Source organism: Plenodomus lingam (genome assembly GCF_022343315.1).
Source record: "Plenodomus lingam strain CAN1 chromosome Unknown contig_8, whole genome shotgun sequence".
Lineage (NCBI taxonomy): Eukaryota > Fungi > Ascomycota > Dothideomycetes > Pleosporales > Leptosphaeriaceae > Plenodomus > Plenodomus lingam.
Genome location: NW_027093972.1, coordinates 867,005 through 887,849, shown reverse-complemented (window position 1 = coordinate 887,849; position 20,845 = coordinate 867,005). Strand labels below are relative to the sequence as shown.

The 20,845-nt window shown below is 44.7% G+C and overlaps 5 protein-coding genes across 5 annotated transcripts; all 5 read left to right on the top strand.

The window, feature by feature from the left end:
• Positions 1–432: 432 nt before the first annotated feature.
• IAQ61_010355 (uncharacterized protein) lies at positions 433–3,541 on the top strand (the record flags this gene model as incomplete). The annotated part of the gene is made up of 5 exons (XM_066098755.1): positions 433–1,605; positions 1,650–1,788; positions 1,835–2,931; positions 2,995–3,047; positions 3,328–3,541. 5 exons carry the CDS (start codon positions 433–435, stop codon positions 3,539–3,541), a joined length of 2,676 nt encoding a protein of 891 aa, XP_065951300.1.
• Positions 3,542–3,829: 288 nt separating this feature from the next.
• Positions 3,830–6,527, top strand: IAQ61_010354 (uncharacterized protein; the record flags this gene model as incomplete). The annotated part of the gene is made up of 2 exons (XM_066098754.1): positions 3,830–5,753; positions 5,893–6,527. 2 exons carry the CDS (start codon positions 3,830–3,832, stop codon positions 6,525–6,527), a joined length of 2,559 nt encoding a protein of 852 aa, XP_065951299.1.
• Positions 6,528–6,657: 130 nt separating this feature from the next.
• IAQ61_010353 (uncharacterized protein) lies at positions 6,658–9,663 on the top strand (the record flags this gene model as incomplete). Its single annotated transcript, XM_066098753.1, has 1 exon — positions 6,658–9,663. One exon carries the CDS (start codon positions 6,658–6,660, stop codon positions 9,661–9,663), a length of 3,006 nt encoding a protein of 1,001 aa, XP_065951298.1.
• Positions 9,664–17,174: 7,511 nt separating this feature from the next.
• On the top strand, positions 17,175–18,209 carry IAQ61_010352 (uncharacterized protein; the record flags this gene model as incomplete). Its single annotated transcript, XM_003841685.1, has 2 exons — positions 17,175–17,423; positions 17,481–18,209. The coding sequence occupies 2 exons, from the start codon at positions 17,175–17,177 to the stop codon at positions 18,207–18,209; spliced, it is 978 nt and encodes a 325-aa protein (XP_003841733.1).
• A 1,011-nt stretch (positions 18,210–19,220) lies between these two features.
• IAQ61_010351 (uncharacterized protein) lies at positions 19,221–20,313 on the top strand (the record flags this gene model as incomplete). Its single annotated transcript, XM_003841684.2, has 2 exons — positions 19,221–19,865; positions 19,921–20,313. The coding sequence occupies 2 exons, from the start codon at positions 19,221–19,223 to the stop codon at positions 20,311–20,313; spliced, it is 1,038 nt and encodes a 345-aa protein (XP_003841732.2).
• Positions 20,314–20,845: the final 532 nt, after the last annotated feature.

The following is a 20,845-nucleotide window of genomic DNA, read 5'->3' as shown; positions in this document are numbered from 1 at the left end:
CAGGCTAACGGACTGCCCAGCATCCTCCGTTGCAGTAGAGTAGATAATCAGCATGGTTTGCATGAGCTGTTTGTAGCGCTTTGCCGGGGCTTATCGTTTCGACAATGGGGCCTCATGCTACAAGCTAAAGCGAAAACATTCATCATGGCCCCTCACTATGGGCTCAAACGATGCATGTCCCTCGCCTGGGAAGCCTTCTCTGGAGTCCTCTGGTCATTCTGCTTCTCATCACATATACTTTTCACTACATTTCACTGGCTATGAAGCTTTTATAACAGTATCTTATATCTTCTCTTTCATTTTTGCACGCCAAAGCGCAGGCCCGCTTCCATCATCTCATTAATACGCAAAATACATGATTTCTTGAACAAGAGTACGTGGGCAGCGAAGAATACGGATTCCCTATAGTGGGAACGAAAACCTCTCGTTACGATGCGATCCTACCTGTTGGTTCTCGGCACGATCTGTGGCATCACCGCCGCCAACCCGTATCCATGGATGTACGGCGTGCCAGACTTTCCAGACCTGAGCATGGAAGAAGTCATGACACAAGCGGATATCGATGTGCTCATGTCCGACGCAGCAGATAACGGATCGACATCCCAAACCACTGCGCAAGCACCTGGCTCCAGTACCGCTACAGTCTCAGCAGGCCAAGAGCCTTGTGCCGTTGTGAGCCGTGCTCTGGCAGCCATGCCCTCTGAAGCTCGCAAGGTGATTCCTGCCGAACTGGGGGTACAGTGTCTACAGTCCGTACCACTCGATAGGGAGGGAAATGCAAAGTTGATTGACGATCTCAAGCTGTTTGCAAAGTGGCAGTCCAACATTGCCTATCTTAAGAGTCCACCACAAGGATATACCGAGCGGCCTGTTGATATTTTTGGTGCATTGGATGACATGGCGTCTCGACTTTCGGCTGGCAACTTCAAAAACGAATACGACTTTCAGATGGAACTGATGAATCTAATTGGAAGCGGATATGACAATCATTTCGCTTGGCAACCGGATATACTTGCAGGAGCTATGCAGTTCCAGAGATCTCCCGGGACTGAATTGGTGTCCATTTCTGCTGATGGAAGGGCACTGCCAGAGGTCTTCACCTATCAGGACATTCTGAAAGCCAACAACGATTCATCGTATCAACCTTCGCCAGTCATGGCCATTGATGGAATAGCTGTGAAAGACTATCTTACCAATGCCTCAGCGCAATCAGACTTCCACGATGCAGACACTCGTTGGAATTCCCTGTTCCCTTCGCAACCCCTTATTGCAGCTGGCACTACTTTCCTGGGAAGCTTTCGAACTGGGCAGTACCAAGGACCAAATACCACGATACAATTCGCCAATGGCACTACACGCTCAATGCCCAATCTTGCAGTCGTCTTTGGAAACTTCACCGGGGTCGACAGCGGTTTGGCTTTCTTTCAGAGGTTTTGCTCCGGGCCACAACCTCTGGCGGCCCCGCCTCCAGCCCCTATGCCTCCGGGAAATGCGACAGAACCTACTGTTCCACCTGCACCTTCGCACATTGGTTATCCAAAAGCTGAGCTGATCAACGAAAATCTTGCCATCGGTGGATACTACTTAAGCGACTCAGGCTACGAGGTACTATTTGCAGCTCGCCAGAGGGTTCAGACTGACACTACTAGGATGTTGCGGTGCTAAGCATACCGTCGTATGATTCTGCTGACGTTCAGAGCTTCCAAAATACTATGCGCGACTTCATTAGAGCATCGCAGGCTGCGGGCAAGACCAAAATGATCTTTGACATGCGTGGGAATGGCGGAGGTATGTAAGATGAAGATTGTTGAACCACACCTGACCTCATTTGCAGGCAATGCTATTCTTGGTTACGACACATTCAAACAAGTCTTTCCCCAGGCATCCCAAGAACCATTCGGAGGTACCCAATTCCGCGCCAATGAGGCTCTCGATCGTGCTGGCAAGATCACGCAAGATTTCTTGGAGAGAAAGACGCATGCCCAACGCAACAAGACAGCGTTTGCGGAAGCCTTTGGACCAGGCACTACTGAAGTAGACGTCTTTCAGTTCACTGCTGGATTCAATTATCAGCATCAGCTCAATGTCGAGAATGAAGCTTTTGAGAGCTGGGACGAGTTGTTCGGACCTGTTCAAGCAAACGGCGACCGATTCACGACAACTCTTCGGTACAATTTTAGTGATGGTATCAGCACGACGTATAACGGCTTCTCTGTTATTGGATTTGGAGAAAATGCGAATGAATCACAGACGCCACAGCCATTTCAGGCACAGGACATGGTCATGCTCCACGACGGGATGTGTTCTTCCACCTGCGCGATTGCCTCTGAGCTCCTGAAGAATCAGGGCGGAGTCCGGACCATCGCCATTGGCGGACGACCAGAACCTGGTCCGATGCAAGGTATCGGTGGTACCAAAGGTGCCCAGGTATTCTCCTGGAACGACATCCAGATTCGCATGCAAGCCGTCTTCTTCCTCGGTAGCCCTGAGCAACAGGCACAATGGGAACAAGAAGACCTAGGCAAAACAGCGTTTGCAACACAGCTGTTCCAGCGAAGCGCCTATCGAAACGGAAGAGTGGCGGGTGGCGTCAATCTCAAAGACAATCTCCGACAGAATGATGCATCTAGGACTCCGCTGGAATTCATATACGAAGCAGCCGACTGTAGGATGTGGTTTACTGCGCGTATGGTGACGGATGTCACAGAAGTCTGGAAGGGGGTCGCTGATCGCATGTTCAAGAATGGAACGAGCTTGTGTGTGGAGGGAAGTACTGGAGATGCAAGCTCGGTTAGTGGAGGAGGACAGACGAGAGGAGGCGATGGCGTTGTCGCACCTGTCCTTTCACCAGCCTCAGAAGTCTCGAATCCGAGCTCGACACGAGGTAAACAACCACAACAAGTTACCAGTGGAGCAGATAGCAAGGGGAGGGTGGGTGGTTGGAAGATGGTTACCAAGATCGCTGTCGCTGTTGCTATAGCTCTTGTCCACTAGGTAGGAGAGCAGCAATGGAAAGACCAAGTCAACGTTTTTTTTTTACTTTACGGGTATGTGCTTGCTTGAATATTACCCTCTTTTATTTGACTAGACATGGAGACAAAAATCTCCTAACCATGTACCATACTTCGGCTGTTGAGACCTTGGTCCATCCTTCACGGACAAGACTCAATCCAAGACTCACCAGACTCACAGCCAATCAAGGCAAATACCTAGACGAAAGAGATGGCTAAACCAGCTGACAGTAACCCCCACCCCGCTCCCACTCAGGGAAAGGCTGAACAGGTACTAGCTTGTACCGTAGTTTCATGTCCCACTAACTTCACACAGTGAAGAGCGTATCGTTCCCCCAATAATGAGGCCTCCCACAATCGCATCTCCATACGAAGAGGGAGTCATGTCGCCCGAGGTCAAGACACCCTCAGCACTTGAGCCCTCCAAAATCAATCCCAGGTCACATGAGAGCGCGTCCGGGCCCCGCTTTACCCGATTCGCTGATTGGCGGGTGCCTAGATGGCCAGGCGGCGACGGCGCGCTAGACTGAACTTCATCATGGCGGGACGGCAGGAGCGTTGGGGAGGGTGGTCGCTGCCTGTATTTGTCTTGTATACTAGGCTCTTTCTACGATTCATTCGGAATGACGTGACATTGTGGTCGTCTGGTGCTAGAATAAGTATTTAGATGGTAATCTCGTTCCATTCAAGTCGTCTTTTCTTCATTCATCTCGTCTTGTGCTTCAATTGACTCGATAGGTATCACTTTGAATCTTCTCTCCACCTCCGCCTTTCCCACGTTTTCCACCATGTCGTCTCAAGATCAGAAAGGGTCTGTGATGTCCCTTCCACCACTTCCTGCTAGTCACAAAGACTGGATAGCATATGTGTCTTCTCACCCAACTACTTCCTTACACGACCTCATCGCTCCTTTCAAAGACTATGATTCCAAGCTTCGTGAGATATTCGCCCAACAACCTGAACACCCCGCCATCCACGAGTCCCATGTCGTGCCGCTGTTTGCTGAAAAGGAGCAGGAGGTCAAGATCAGGGCGCGTAACTTGTCAGCTGAGTCTGAAGAGGAACGCTCTCGTTATCTCATGCCTCTCACGAAATCCAATCGCAAAGCTGACGGAACCCCTGCTGTCGTGCAATCACTCAAGGAGTTTCAAACGAATTTCCAACTCTTCTCCGAGTCTTCCCTCGTGGACATGGACTGGTCTAATGTTGTTGTTGCTGGTAGCGCTGTGGTGACATCGCTACTTCCAGTTCCACCAAAGCACAGCTCTTCAAAGCGAGCTCTCCGCGAATACTACCATCAGAAACTTGCACCTGCATCTGATGTCGATCTCTTTCTTTATGGGCTCACCGAGGAGCAGGCCATTGAGAAGATCAAGCAGATCGAACAGCGCATCAGGGATTCCATCTTGACTGAAACAACAACAATTCGTACAAAAAATGCCATCACCATTGCTTCTCAGTACCCTACACGCCATGTGCAGATTGTTCTGCGCATCTATCGATCCATTTCCGAGATTCTTACTGGGTTTGACGTCGATTGTTCTTGTGCTGCCTACGACGGGAGTCAGGTTTATGTCAGTCCTCGCGCTCTGGCCGCATACATGACCCAAATCAACACGATTGATCTGACTCGTCGCTCCCCGTCGTACGAAAACAGACTCTCCAAGTATTCACACCGAGGGTTCGAGGTTTATTGGCCTCTACTAGACCGCTCACGTATCGATCCTACATTGTTCGAACGCTCCTTTGGTCGTACTCTCGGTCTCGCTCGCTTGCTGGTTCTGGAAAAGTTGCCAAAGCAGACTGACAGAGAGGCTTATATCGACCAACGCCGTGAAGAGCGTGGGAGACCTACAATCAATAGATGGGCGACACACAGATTACATGGCAATATGAAGGATGAGCATGGTGACGAAGTTGCGGATTGGGTCGAAGCGGAGAATGTGAGCGACTACCACACATTCACCATCCCATACGGTCCGAAGTATCATGCACGCAAGATTGAGAGACTGCTATACGCCAAAGACTTGCTCCTGAACGCAGAATGGAATCGTCCCAAAGACCGTGAGACTGCGCTGCATCGTCACCCCGCCTTCTTTGGAACTGCAGTCAATGTTATTGGTGATTGCTGTGGATACTGCCCAAAGCCTGCATCAACAGAAGACCGAGATATCGCAGATGAGGAAGGAAAGATATATGTTTCCGGAGAGATCGCTTTCCTCAAAGACAACCCTGGGCGCCAAACCATTGGATCCTTCTATCCCCTCACGGATGATGACTGGACTGAGATGGCCTATGTTGGCAACACCGCAAGACTATGCCAAGCGATCGTTGATGGAGATCTTGAACATGTGCAAGATTGGCTAAAGCAAGAGGATGCAGATCCGAACCGGAGAGATTATACTGGTCGTACTCCACTTCACCTGGCTGTCACCAGCTCGACCCCTGAAGTAGTCCAGTGCCTTATTGATGCAGGGTCACGTATTACTGCTCGATTGTTTGATGGGAAAACTGCTCTTCATTTGGCTGCTATGCGTGGTGAAAACGCAATGGTGAAGGCACTTCTTGTCAGAAGCGAGGCCAATGAAGAACAGGAGGAAGAGAAGCAGGCGCAGAAATCCAGCTCTCGAAATATAGGTATAGAAGGAGAGACGATGGTTATAGATGAAGGTATACTGCTTTCCGCTTTTCATCTCTACTCTTCCGAGGTACTGGTTGTGTTCTCGGATCATTGGGTTTCAGGTACAGCTTCGAAGATCTGCCTGCTGCAACTATCAGGATCTTCTAGCCCCCAAGATATATTCGCCAGACTTGCAAAATACTCCTACATGCATCACGACATGACTTGCCATGGCCGATTCAATGCTGACTATCCGCACAGATGGACATGTAGATGAACTAAGATCAGAAGAGAGCGCGGCCGCTTCGCACAACTCCGAAAGCGAGGATGACGACGTTGATATGTTTGACGATGAGACTGAGCACATCGATGCAACGACTGAGAACTCTGTCGTCAAAATCGACCGCAAGCAGACCCAGCACGAAACTCTGCCTGAAGACGAAAACCAGGATGAGCCGGACGTGTATGATATCAATGTTTTGGCTTGGGACAACCCAGTATCTGCCCTACACCTCGCAATTGCAAATGGTCATGTAGAGACGGTCAGAACACTTGTACAGGACTTCGGGGCTGATGTGCTCCTTCCGATCAAATTGGTCAACGACTACAACAAGTCCGCCCGCGCGGCCATCTTACCTCTTGTACTTGCCCTACATCTTGCACCAGACAAGGCCAAAGAGATGACAAAGCTGCTGATGGGTTTGGGGGCATCATCTGCACAAGCCGATGTCGATCAGGTCACAGCTTTGCATTATTTTGCAGCACACGGGCCAGACCTACTCAGCTCGATGATCTCGACAGACCGACCGGCTGCACAGCGAGCGGTCCATCATCTTGCCATGCTTGGAAACCGATGGAGTGAGTGTCATCTTCACAATGCTAAACAGTTGTACTGATTTTTCCCACAGGTCCATCGGGTAAGAGTGCTTTGCAAACTGCCATCATACACAAAGATCTGGAGGGCATTGAAGCGTTGCTGGAGCTTGGCGCGAGTCCCAATATAGACTGTAAGTCCAAATCATCGAGATGTCTGTGAGGCTGGCCAGTGGCATGGCTAACGATTTCTTAGACTCCACCTACGTGACTTCTTTCAAGAGCAAATGGGATCTTAGTGGATCTGCTGAAGACAACGAAAAAGACTTTCGTAAAAATTTCAAACAGCCGGTCTTTACTGCCATTGACGCCGAACTGCCATCCGTCATCCCAAAACTCTTGGATGCGGGTGCAGACGTCAATACTCTCTCCCAGAAAGCCCACGGGGCGCTGGATCAGAAGCATTCACATAACGGGGGCGTGCACAGCCTTTTAGACGCGGTCCGCAAGAGAGTTAAAGAACTATCTGATTTCCTTACCACGAATAAGATTACAACAACAGATTATCGATTCCCAAGGGTTACCAAGCCTATGCCACTCGAAGAAGATGAGGAGTATCTCAGAGGTCGAGTTCCTGGAACTTATGTATTCTGGTCAACGTCGGAGCAGCTGAAAGAAGCAAAGACCAACTATGAGCGTAACCTTAAGCAGTACGAAGAATCCGAGATGTCCAAAAATTCTTCCAAAGGCACGGCAGAGAAGAAGGCTGCGATTGAGTCACAACTTGCAGAGTTCGAAACTCTGGAAGCGCAGCTAGTCGAGCGAGGAGCGAAGACATTCAAAGAAATGTATCCGGACCTTATATTGGTGGACGAGCCACACTACCACTACCATCACTACGAGCGATCGCAGCCCGAGCCGTGGACACCAAGCATCACCTTCCAAGTTCCTGACTTGACTGATGAATTACGAGCAGCATACATCCGGCTCTTCCAGGCTTGTTGGGATGGAGATTTGCCTACCGTGAAAGAAATGACGTTGTCGGTCTGGGGCGAGAACGAGCACCAGAGCCCGCTGAGAATTGCCGTCAGGGATTCCAGCAACTTCTCTCCATTTTCCATCGCAGTTCTCCGTGAGCACAATGACCTTGCAAAAGCATGTCTCGAAATCGCGCATGCACAGTATGCTCCAGCCGAGAACACTGGTAAAGTCAGACACACAGTAGGACCTCCGGCGGAAGAGAGCGACGACGACTCCTGTGACGGTACAGAGGACGACTTTCAGATCTATACGGAGATTCTAGATGACAGATTTACCATTGAAGGCATCGGAGCTGTGCAAGGCCAAGTCAAGAGTACCATAACTCCATTGGAGGTCATCTCATGGTCATGTCCAGTATCGCGCTTTCTGGAAGATAACGATGTTCACAGCATGATAACGAATCCTTTGAGTGACCCTTATGGAGGCTTTAGGACACGCAGGTTTGGACGCTATGCACGAAAGTCTCGTGAAGGACGCTCGCCTAGAAGGATCCTCAAAGATGCTGTGAGAGGCATCACTTATGAGGTGCCGCAAGCAGCTGCGCATGAGCACATCTCAGAGGTGGAAATCCCCGGGAACTTGTTCCAATTGGCTATATACCTGGATGATGAGGATCTTCTTGATTTCTTAATCACCATGGGCGAAGTCTACACAATTCGCAAAGCCAGCAGCGTCGTTGATGACGATGAAACCAAGTCGAATGTGTTTCGATTTGATGAAAAAGACTTCCGATATGCCATTGACCTCGGACGAATCTCCCTTCTACAGCACATTATCAGGCGAACAGGTGCGGGTATGCCGCTTGATAATCTTGTCAAAAAGAGTGGCGTTGAGGTAGTAAAGAAGCCGAACAACTACCAGGGACTGTCCGTTCACGGCAAGAAGCGTGCAGACTGGGCGAATGCGGGACGTCAGACGCAATGTGAGACGCAGCAAGATCATCATCCACCACTGCTTCATGCGGCACGACTTGCAAACCTGGAGAGTGTGGAGTGGTTTTTGAGTGATGCAGCACCGCGTTGTTACAGGGAATTCGCCAATGTCCATCAAGAGGATGTGCGCATTCAGAACCTGGGCAAAGCCATTGGCGGTCTCGAGGCTTCTATCAACAACTGGCTCGGCCTGCGTGCACATTTGCTGATTCATTGCGTCATACTGCACAAAACCACTCCAGACGCTGAGGAACTCCTTCGATACTTGTGCAAGACCCGACCTGAGGCGATTGAAAGCCGTTCATCTTCAGGTCTGACACCCCTGCATCTGGCATTCTCATTACATCGCGTCAAGATGATCAAAATTCTCATTGAGGCTGGAGCCAACCAGACGTGTCGAAATAACGCGCGGGACAACATTGTCCATTCGCTCCTTACCACCGGGTTCAAGAACGACGAGACTGACGAAGATATCACTCGGCTTCGCGAGCTCTTGAATGTGATAGACCCTCGTCTTATCCCAAGTCTTTTTGAGGAGCGCACTACTGAATTACCAGGTGCCGCCACCCCTCTTGCACGCTGGCTTCACACTTATGTGAAGCCCTCGCGGTACAACCAGGAGGGTAACCAGGCACGAGAGAAGTTCTTGAGTGTCCTCCTCGAGTTCAGTAAAGGGGAGGATCTCAGCATTATCAATGCGGAGGGCGATACACCTGTACACTCAGTAGTCCGAGCCGGGGCAGACAGCCTGTTACCTGTCATGCTCAAATGCCGCCCCGAACTACTGTTCCGAGAGAATGCGACGGGACGGACACCCTACGAAATGGCAGAGGACGCATATCTCTTGAAGCAAGTATTCAACGACCCACCTTCCCTGCTACCTTCTTCCCCATGTCCTGCTGCCCGAGGTTTCGACTTTTATCGCTTCAGCATGCAACCTACCGTGGGCATCATAGCCGAAGAGGCTGAGCGCTTTATTGAGGGACTGACCAAAGATGCACGATCGAATACCGAGAAGGTGTGGGAAGTGTGCAAAGAGATTGCGGCCAAGAGTCAGGGAACCAAGAGGAAACTTGTGAAGCTGGTCGAGGCCAACGAGGTTGCCAAGCGGCTGACGAAGCGCAAGGGAAGCCAGACCGAGGAAGATAAAGCTAGTGTTAACTCGGGAGAGGCGGGGGATGTTGAGGAGACCAAGGGTGATGAGGTAGATGTGTGGTATGGTATGGGCTTGGATGCTGATAGCTAGGTGTGAGTGGTACCGTACAGTTCGCCAGGCAGGTGGTCAAGCGAGCAAATGGCTACAGTCGAGACAGGTAGCAGAGGGCGCAGTTTATATAACCATGGAATTAGCGCTGCGTGAACTTGTATTTAGCATAGGGTTAGGCTGTGCTAAGCTCTACTAGCTAGCTAAGCAAGGTTAACTAAATATTATACTATAAGATTTTGCAACACGTTCTAAACCTATTCTAAATATATTCTATACTAGTAATACTATAAGCTACTACTACTATACCTATTACTAATATATCTCTTATATCCTATATAAGTAGATTAAAACGTGTTTAGAATATATTCTTAATAGGTTATAGAAGTACTATTAATAGTACCTTACCCTTAGCTACGTCCTAGATAATATTAGGGTATAGCCTATAGTTAGCCCTAATAAGGTAGTTAAGATAGAGAGTAGAGAGCGCTACTACTATACTAAGATTAATAATAAGGGCACCTTATATAGAGTAAGAATAGGTTCTAAATATATTCTAAATAGGTTCTAATATTCTTAGGCTATTCTAGGTACTAGGGGCACTCTATATACCTATGCTAAAAAAGATTATAGGCTTAATATAGCCTACTATAAGGTTAGTAGGGTTAAGAAGACTAGCTAGCCCTCTATAATAGAGGTCTATAAGGTAAAGAGTAAATATATTATTAACCTATTCTTAACTTATTATACTAATATATATAGACTTCTATATAAAGGTTATATATAATTATTAGAATACTCTTTACTATAAGTTATTTAGAATATATTTAAAACTTATTACTAATATATTTTATAGAAGTTCTCTAAGCCTAGCTAGTAGCTACTATAGGCCCCCCTATAAATACTAATACCCTCCTAAATATAATTTAGAAGAAGACTTACACTAGCTATAATAGTAATAAGGTATAGCCTGCAAGAACCTATTAAAAACACGTTACTAACTTGTTATAGCTTAACTTTATTACTATATCTACTCTACTAAGGATTTAAGGTTATTAGGTTCCTTATACTATCTATACTTATAATTATCCTAGCTATAGTAAGTTATTTATAATATATTATTAACCTATTCCTAATATATTTTAAGACTATTACTTTAATACTAGTATAGACCTTACTAATTCCTACTAGAATACTGCCTAGTTCTACTTGTAGTATACTTTTATAGAGCCTAGGGAGGATAGGGAGGATAGAGAAGATACTAGAGAGGGGGAGGGAGATAATAATAGTAATAAGTAGGAACACGTTAAGAATATATTAAGAATAGGTTCTAATAAATAATATATAATAGTATATAACCTAAAGGGGTAGTAGTAATTACTAAAATAAACTCTCTACTCTTCTTTTTTTTTTTCTATCTACTAAAAGTAAAGTACTATTTACTTTTATAGGGTCCTTTAATACTATATAACTTTTTCTTTTTACTTTTATAGGTATTATAAAGCTCTAGTAGTCCCTTAGATTAAAGAAGAATCTAGTATTTATAGGTGTCTAGCTATAATATATTATTAATATATTCTAAATATATTTTAAGAGACTAGACTTATATCTCCTTTTTACTACTTTTACTAAATATTATTTATAGTGTAAAGGGGAGCAACTATTTGCTCCTCTTCTTTACTCTTTACTTCCTCTTTAGCCTCTACTCTAGCTACTACTTCTTATTATAGACTAGCTATCTTAAAGGGTTCTTAAACCTTAGAGAAGGTACTTAGTGTAGTCTACTCTACTAGTAGAGAATATATTATTAATATATTTAGAACACGTTCTTAAGTATTTACTATTAAGCTCCTATAGAAGATCCTTACTTCTATAATACCTTATATTATAATTCTGCTATAGTTTACTAGGGCTATTTAAACCTTAGGATAATACCTCTTAAGGTAGTAGATAAGATTACCTCTATTAAAGAAGTAACACTAAAATAGTTATTAATATATTATAAACATGTTCTAACTTATATATATATATACTCTATAAAGTTCCTATACCCCTAATCTAGCCTAAATAGCCTAGTAGAAAAGCTTGCTAGGAAATACTATACACCTATTATTTAGGTAGGATATTATAGGAGAGAATACCCTAGTATTAGATAGAAGTAACTTAAGCTTAATATATTGCTAGTATAAATCCTACTTAGTATTAGAACAAGTTTATAACATATTCCTAACGCGTTCTATTATATACTAACTTTAAAAGATCTTTATAGACTATATTAATTAGTTATATTTAATAATATTAAGAAAGATAGATAGTAAAATAGTATTAAACTCTTAAATATAAAAAGTTCTTATAGAGTATAAGAAGAAAGAAGAAGAAAGAGAAGAAGAAAGAATATATATTTATCTACTTATATATACTTATATAATAGACTAGAATATATTAAGAACTAGTTAGAAACTAGTTACTATATTTATAGACTAACCCTACCTTATATAAAAAGTAGCTATCTCTTTCTTAAGTTTAAACTATACCTTTTATAATTTAAATAGTGCCTTTTTCTATATAAGTTCTTTCTTATCTACCTCTAGCTTTTCTTTTCTCTTCTTTAGAGCCTAATTACTAAGAAGAGCCTTTTATTATAAAGTTTATAGTTATAGACTAATAATAAGTTAGGAACATGTTATAAACGTGTTTTATAAAGTATACCTTTAGGTTACTATTAGTAGAGGAGAAGAGCCTAGTAGTAGAGAAGATAGAAAAGGGGCTAGTAAACTTCTTTCTAATACTACTCTACTACTTACCCTTTAGCTTTAGGCTTTTAAGCGTGCTCTTTTATTTCTTATTAGGACTAAGATATATCTAGTTAAGTTAGATATAGTAAGACTTACTTTATTATTATCTAGAGTATTATTATTATTATAGGACGCGTTCTAAATATATTCTAAACATGTTTTAATTAGTAAATATATATAACGCTAGCGTAAGACTTACTTTCTCCCCTTTAAAGCTTTTTAAGGTACCTTTGCTTAAGCCTATTAGGAGTTCTATAGTTATAGTATATTCTAAACTTACTCTAGGCTTTAAACTCTTTTATATCCTATAAATCTATCTAGTATACACTATATAATATTACTTATATAATTCTAATAGGTTAAGAATAGGTTATAAACTTACTTCTAAGTAGCCTTATAAATACTTACATGCTTACTAGTTTTATATCCTTTCTAGCCTACCTGCTTAGCTATATTTAAATAAGATTCTAGTTTTTCCTATACCTCTTTTAATATTTTACTATAGTATTATATAATCCTAGTAGTAATTACTAGGTTTTTCTTATAGATTGCCTAGTTTTAGGTATCTTTAGAGGGTTTGTGTTCTAATTATATAAGAACAAGTTAGGAACATGTTTAGAATAGGTTTAGAATATATTTACTTATATAAGAGGAGGTTAGCAAGCTAAAAGTATTCCTCTACTATTAATACCTATAGTAATTTACTTAGACGTAAAGAGGTAGTATTATCTAGCTCTCTTTTATATACTTTATAAATACTTCTTTATAGATATACTTAATAAAATCTTATATAAGATTAAAGTTGCTAGCGCTAGTTACGCTTATAGGGATTAATTAACTAAAGATAGCGCCTAAGTCCTAGAAACAAGTTAGAAACACGTTATAAATAGGTTATAGTGCGCTATAAAACTTGCCTATTATCTACTTATTATATATATTAATAGTAGTCCTATAGAATCCCTATAAGTAAATATACCTCTATAATACTTATCTTTTTATAAGTGCTTTACACTTCTAAAAGAAGTTAATAATAGTAACTTAATATATCTTAGTTATATCCTTATCTATAATAATTTAGCTAAGTGTAATAACTATAATATATTAGAAATATATTATAAACCTATTCTTAATACGTACGCTTCTTTTCCTATAGGTAGAAGATTACTATTAGAATCTCTACCTATACTCTATATAACCTCTTATATAATATATCTATCTAGAATATATCTTAATCTAATAGAATTAATACCTGCTCTTTAAAAAGGTAAATAATTAAGTTACCTAAGCTTAATATAAAGATTTACTATATATACGCCTATAGTAATATATTAGTAACGTGTTCTAAACCTATTCTCTTACACTATATATAGTTTTAGGATCCTAATACTTTATCCTCTACTTATAGTATACTCCTCTAAGGCTACTCTTAAATAGGAACTATAAAAGCTTTTTACGCTTTATAATACGTAAGATTTTATCTTTATTTATAAAGCTAATATATATTTCTTTAATAGAATAGAAACCTTTAAGTTAGAGATAGGTTTAGAGCTAGGTTAAGTTTAGGAACTAGGCTATAATAAGTTAGGAATATATTTATAATAGGTTATAAATAACTTATATTATATAAGCTATAGAATAAGTATAGGCTATAATACCTTTACTACTTCCTTAATATTACTATTAGATAGTATTAAGGGAGGAGGAGGTATATATATATATATACTAAAAGAAATAATAGTAAAAAAAGGTATTACTACTATATTTATTAGTATAATTACTTAGAAGGTAACTTTATATAGGATTTTAAATAGAGATCCTTACCCTTATAGATAATTAACGCCTAGAATATATTAGGAACGTGTTAGGAATAGGTTATAATATACCTACTACACTTCTTTATCTAGCTTAACTATAGCTTAACTATAGAATATAAAGCAGGACTACTAGAAAGATTTAATATCTCCCTAGTTAGAAGACCTTATAGATATATAGAGTCTACCTCTAGTAGTACCTAACTAAAATAATATTTTTTCCTAGTAGTAGATATTAGGCTATAGTTCTAATAGCTAATATATAGTTAAGCCTATTCTATAATTTACTAACTTATTATTAATATGTTTTAAATATATTTAAGTTTCCCTCCCTACCTAATTTACTATAGTCCTTATTATAGGATAATAAGACACCTAGTAGTCCTTATAAATCCTTAAAGAGAAGCGCTTAATAAGGCTATAATAATAGCTTCTTATTTATAGTTCTCTTTATAGAATTTTCTTAAGTACTATACTTTTTAAGGTTTAGATCTAATTATATAATATATTATTAATAATATAATAAGAATATATTTATAATATATTCTTAAGATACTTACACGCTTTTACCCTAGAGTATTAGTATTTATACTAGCTTGCTAGCTAGCTATTAAAGAATAGTAAAGTTATAGGCCTATTAAGATAGATAGACTAGTAGGAGTATTATACCTACTAGAATTAGAATAATTTAAGAATATATTCTTAACGTGTTACCTATATAGCCTATATAAGCACCTCTTCTCTTATTAGGTAAGAGCTATCTTTATATTGCTAAACTAGTATTATATACCTATACCCTTAGCTATATAATTAAGGGTATACTAGGAGAATAGCTATATACTTAATAATTACTAGTATAAGTAGTAGTCCTTAACTATTACTATAAGTAAGGTATATATTATACCCCTATAACATATTACTAACCTATTCTAAACTTATTCTATTTACTTTTACTTACTTCCTTAACACTACTACTACTATCCTCCTCTAGCACTTTATATAGTTACCTAAATTTATCTCTAATATTACTATCTAGTTTAGATATATTATCTAGTACTACTATACTAAACTCTAGTATAGTATTTAGGAACGCCTATATATTATTAAGAATAGGTTTAGAATATATTTAAAAAAGATAGTAATAAAAACTGCGTTTACTTGCTTAAATTACTCTAATTTATACTTAACTATAGGCTAGTTTATATAACTATAAAAATTTGCCGCTATAACGTGGACTTGAACCTACAGGGATATTCTAACCACTTAGAGTAAAGCCCAAGTCGCCCGACGCTAAACCCATGGTCATATGACATGCCACCACCAGGTAGCACCAGCAATATCTACACGAGTAAACTAGAGGTCAGTGTAAGCGGTAGTGGTTTCAAGGCAAGAGTCACCATGTGCCAGATGGATTGTCGGTCAAGCATTTTTGATAGGCTTAGACAGGGGTGAAACCAATGTCCCGTGTCCGTTTTAGAGACCGAGAACCAGTTGCAGCATGAAGGTGCATCGAATCCCAGTTGTTCGATTCATGTCCGCCGTGCCGGGTTTGCACGTAGAAAGACAACGGGAAGGGAAGGATACCGGTACTCTACCGGTATCGCCTGTCTGGCTGACCAAGTTCTGCGAAGCGAACCGCGACCCCTGTGCCAAAAGACGGCCCATGCACCGGTAGTTACCGGTACCGGTACCTGGTTCGGAGTCACTTCTCTCCCACCAACGTTGACAACAAGAAGGTATTTCCAAATGTCTGCATCATCGTCGTGGCAGCACAGCTTGTTTCTAATTCATCTGTTTAGCACTCTGCGTCTTACCTTCTATTGCAAGTGTAGCTGCATGGCCATGCCATCCGTCAAAGTAGAGTGCAAAAAGGCGGACGGACATTGGTTTTGCTTGCCGTCTCCACCCGTCCCCCCAAATTTCCACCTCCCGCCTACCCTACCTACGCGCTTCCACACAACGAATGGATTCCGACACGAACCAATGCTCAGCAGCCAACAGATTGTACGTGGACTTTGTCTGATTCCAATTCTACGAACATGTAATTTTTGGTGCTACCAGAATGTAGAAAATATAGTAGTCTTGTGGGACTTGTTCTGCAGGGCTCAAACACAAGGCTGATGCTGTTGTCAACTACCACTCGTGGAAAGACAGGAGCTTGTTTCCATGTTTCTGTGCTACAAAGAAAGATCATCTTTCTTCTTCTCCGCCTCCTCGGGAACACGACATGCTTGTGGGGATACAAGCGATGATGCCGAGGCGTACTTGAATCTTGGGACATGACTGACTTACCGACTTACCTCAACGGGGTGTCTCGCGTGAATGCATACACTACATACGGTCAAAAATGACGAGATCTACCCCTTACCCGCACCCCATTTTGTTTCACGCTTTCTCGTGCCAACGACTCGCACCCCCAAGACGGCGCACCTGGATCTGATCTGCAACAGGGTTTCTGGCAGGATTTTTTTTTGGCATGTTAGATTGGGAAGCCTTTGGTCGTGGTGGAATGGGTTGGGACCGTTGGGCCTTGCGCTGGGTCTCTTTCACGCCAATCTGGATTCAACGGGAAGGCCGTGGGCTAAGGGGTTTGATGGTGGGGGGTTGTGAGGACTAGGCTTTGTTGGAGGGAAGGAGGTGTGCTCGTGTAATGGTAGTGGCGGTGTTAAGTCAGGGCACTGGACTGGACTGGATGAGACTGGACTGGACTGGACTGAGGTCGTCAAGCGAGATGGAAGAGGTTTGTTCCTGTATGTGGTAAACGAGAGGAGTATAAGAGGGTGAAAGGTGCCCTTGGATGGAAAGGCACGCTTGACGCTCACTACACTCGTTCTTCACTTGCTCTTCTTCTGTACCCAGCTCCTCAAGTCCTTTATTTTCTGTCGTCCACTTCACAAGTCACTCTTTTCCAACAAAGCAGATCCTTCGTCCTTCCAGTCCATTCAAAATGAAGACATCTTCCCTCCTCGCCCTCGCTGCTGCTGGCGGCTCCCAGCTCGTCGCTGCTCACACTACCGTATACAACATCCTCGTCAACGGAAAAGACCAAGGCCTTGGAAACAAAGCAGGCGGCTACATCGACTCTCCCCCCAACAACAACCCCCTCGTCGACGTCACCTCCAAGGACATGACGTGCAACGTAGCCGGCACAAAAGCCACCACCTCAGTCACCGTCGCTGGCGGAGACGAAATCACAGTACGTCCCATCCCACCCCCCCACAAGACCAACCCACTAACCTCCCCCCGCCCCCAGTTCCAATGGCACCACAACAACAACTCCCCCAGCGACGACATCATCGACCCCTCACACAAGGGCCCCATCATGGTCTACATCTCCAAATCCAGCCCCTCCCTCTCCTGGACCAAACTCGCCGAAGACGGCTACGACGGCAAGTCCTGGGCCGTCGACAAACTGATTGCCGGAAGCTACACGGGCAAGCCAGGTCAGCACAAGGTCAAGCTGCCCAAGCTGGCCGCCGGCGACTACATTCTGCGTCCGGAGATTATCGCGCTGCACGAGGGGAACCGCGACAAGGGCGCGCAGTTCTACATGGAGTGTGTGCATGTCAAGGTTACGGGTTCCGGGTCTGTTGCGCTGCCGGCTGGTGTGGTTATTCCGGGGGCGTACAGGGCTAATGATGCTGGTATCTTGTTTGATATTTACTCGGGCAGGGTTTCTAGTTATCCTATTCCTGGACCCAAGGTTTGGAACGGTGGCAGTGGTGGTGGTGCTGCTCCTGCTCCTGCTCCTGCTCCTGCTCCGGTCACCACGAAGGCTCCTGCGCCTCTTAAGCCTGCTGCCACTGCCCCGCCCAAGAAGACTACTCTTGCCACTGTTGCTAAGCCTGCTGCTACACCTGCCACTGGTGCCGTCGCTCAAATGTACGCTCAGTGCGGTGGTCAGGGCTACACTGGCGCCAAGGCATGTGCGGCGGGTAGCAAGTGTACCGTTCAGAACGCATACTACTCGCAGTGCTTGTAGATGTTTGACTCGACTCGTTTCCGATGAAGGCTTTGCCCTTGGAGGGGCTTGGACTCATGCAGGAGGAAGAAAGAGGAAAGGTTAGATGGCGTTTGATTGGAAATGGATTGAAGGAGAAACAAAAAGTGAATTGTTGGTTCGGGACTAAGTTGTAGTATACAGTGGGCTTGCTTGGTTACCAAGTCGTAGTCCTCTTGGCTGTCTTGTTCGCTTCTTAGTATATATGTGTGTGTGTATTTATAACTTAATATCATACCGGATTGGATTCGGTTTTCACGGCCATCATCTTTTGTCCAAGGCTACCTGATTAAGACAGACCCAAGGAAGAAGACACCAGATGCAATCGCCAAAGACGCATTCAATAACACCACTAAGCATGATCGTCTACCAGCAAGACGTGTCACAACGTGAGCAAACTGCAAAGCCAAATAGCACTGTTTACGTGGCTGGACCGTGCGAGTGGGGCTTACTTGACCAACTCACCTCACCTCACGCATCCAGAACTGGCCCGAGCTGGTATAAGACGCCTCGCGTCTGTCAGACATGACCCATATATCTCAGAGCAACTTCACCTCCCCACAGAACAGAAGGAAGAGGACAACCCCCTTGAACAGAAAACCCCCATCAACCGAGACCAAAGCACCCCGATCCGATCGCATTCCATCCCAAACCCCTTGCCCCACAAGGCTGAACCCTAACCCCCAAACACCCTAGCCCCCTCTCTTCCGGCACCAAAAAAGAGCCGAAACCGCACTGGCGTCATCGGGACCCTGGACCGCCCCGTTCTTTTACCGCGGCCCTCGTAGTTCCGGCCGGAACCCTTAATTCAGTCCCGGAACACACTCTCACGTCCTCCTTTCACCCCTACTGAACCCGTACACGCAGCTTACCTATACGCTGACATACGCCCACGGTCACCCTCCTCCCTTCAAAATCACCCAGCCACTGCACACAATCTCCCGCCCCTGATTCCAGATCCCGCCTCATGCGCCCAGTCGCCCACACACCACCATGATCCGCTCGTCTTGCGCCGCGGCGCATGCGCGCTTGAGTCACTCTGGCGCTGCTCTGCCTTCTTTCGGCCATGTGCGCGCGCGCTACGCCAGCAGATCAAGCGGGTATAGCCAAACCTGCGGTTTCTCACACCCACAAGCACGAGTACGAATACAAGCAGGACCACGCGCCCAAACCCACACCCACACCCACACCCCCCACCACCACAGAACCCACACCACCCATCCCGCGCGCAAACCAAGCAGTCCCACAACCACAATCCCAGGCCCCAGCTGGCTCTGGCTCGAACCAATCTACCAGCCATTCCGGGCGTACGGCCGCGTTCAGCAGCGGAAACCATATTTGACGCAATTTGTGTCGTCGTTGGTGATATATTTCATTGGGGATTTGGTGGCGCAGGGGATTGCTGGGGGGGAAGGGGATGTTGTTGTTGTGGAGGAAGAAGGCGAGGATGCCAAAGGAGTCGAGGACGAGGATGTGGAAAAGGGGTGGGTGCAGCAATGGAGTGAGAAGCGGGATTGGGGACGGACGGGACGGGCGATAGTGATTGGGGGATTGAGTTCGATTCCGAGTTATAAATGGTTCTTGTGGTTGGGGAATAACTTCAATTATGGGTCCAAGGCACTTAGTCTGACCACCAAGGTTTGTTCTCCCTCTTGCCGTCCAACGAACCATCAGACCTAACCAACCGCCCCAGGTCGTCGTCAACCAAGCCCTCTTCACCCCGCTCTTCAACTCCTACTTCTTCGGCATGCAATCCCTGCTCAGCGGTGCGACGCTCTCCGAATGCGGTGAGCGCATCAAGAACACGGTGCCCACGAGCTGGATCAACAGCTGCAAACTGTGGCCGATTGTGACGGCGTTTAGCTTCACCTATATCCCGATCCAGTACCGGAGCATTTTTGGCGGTGTGATTGCGATTGGCTGGCAGACGTATTTGAGTCTCTTGAATCAGCGGGCTGCGGCTATGGAGGAGGATGAGCATAGGGGGGTTGGAGCAGTGGAGCTGGAGGTGGTGGAGAGGCAGAGCATGGTTGGGGTTGGGGAGGGGAGGGAGGGGAAGCGCGAAGGGGAGAGGTGTGCTGCGTAGAGGGCGCGGAGAGGATGGTAGCGGTATTCTTGTCGATCTTGGGAGATTTGGGCATGGGGGCGTTGGGGAATTGATACCAGCGTGCAATAGGTCTGAGCGACCGGGTTTTTCGTTTGTTCATAGAGGGCATAGATCAAGGAGGGTGTACATGATGCCATCATAGGCGCTTAGAGAGAGATACATGGCCGCAAGGTCGGTTTCGATTTAGTGGCTTCGATTGAGATGATTCGCATCATTTGACCCTGCTCCGGTCCGGAGGACGTAGCGATTCAGGCAATATCTCCCTCCGGTTGGATACGTCAGATGGCCAGGATATGGACATGCGCGCTGCTTCGTGCATCAAAAGTGACATGCGCACATTATGCACAGTTCACGTGTCTGTCTGGCTGGCATCTGGAATGTGTGCGAGACATCGAGTTCGTCTCTTCACACGACATATGCTCTGCGAAGAGTCATCGTGGGGCGGTGCAGCCGATTTGAAATGTCGAGTTCCTTCAGGGAACTCCATTCACCGACCTGCAACAACACTTCG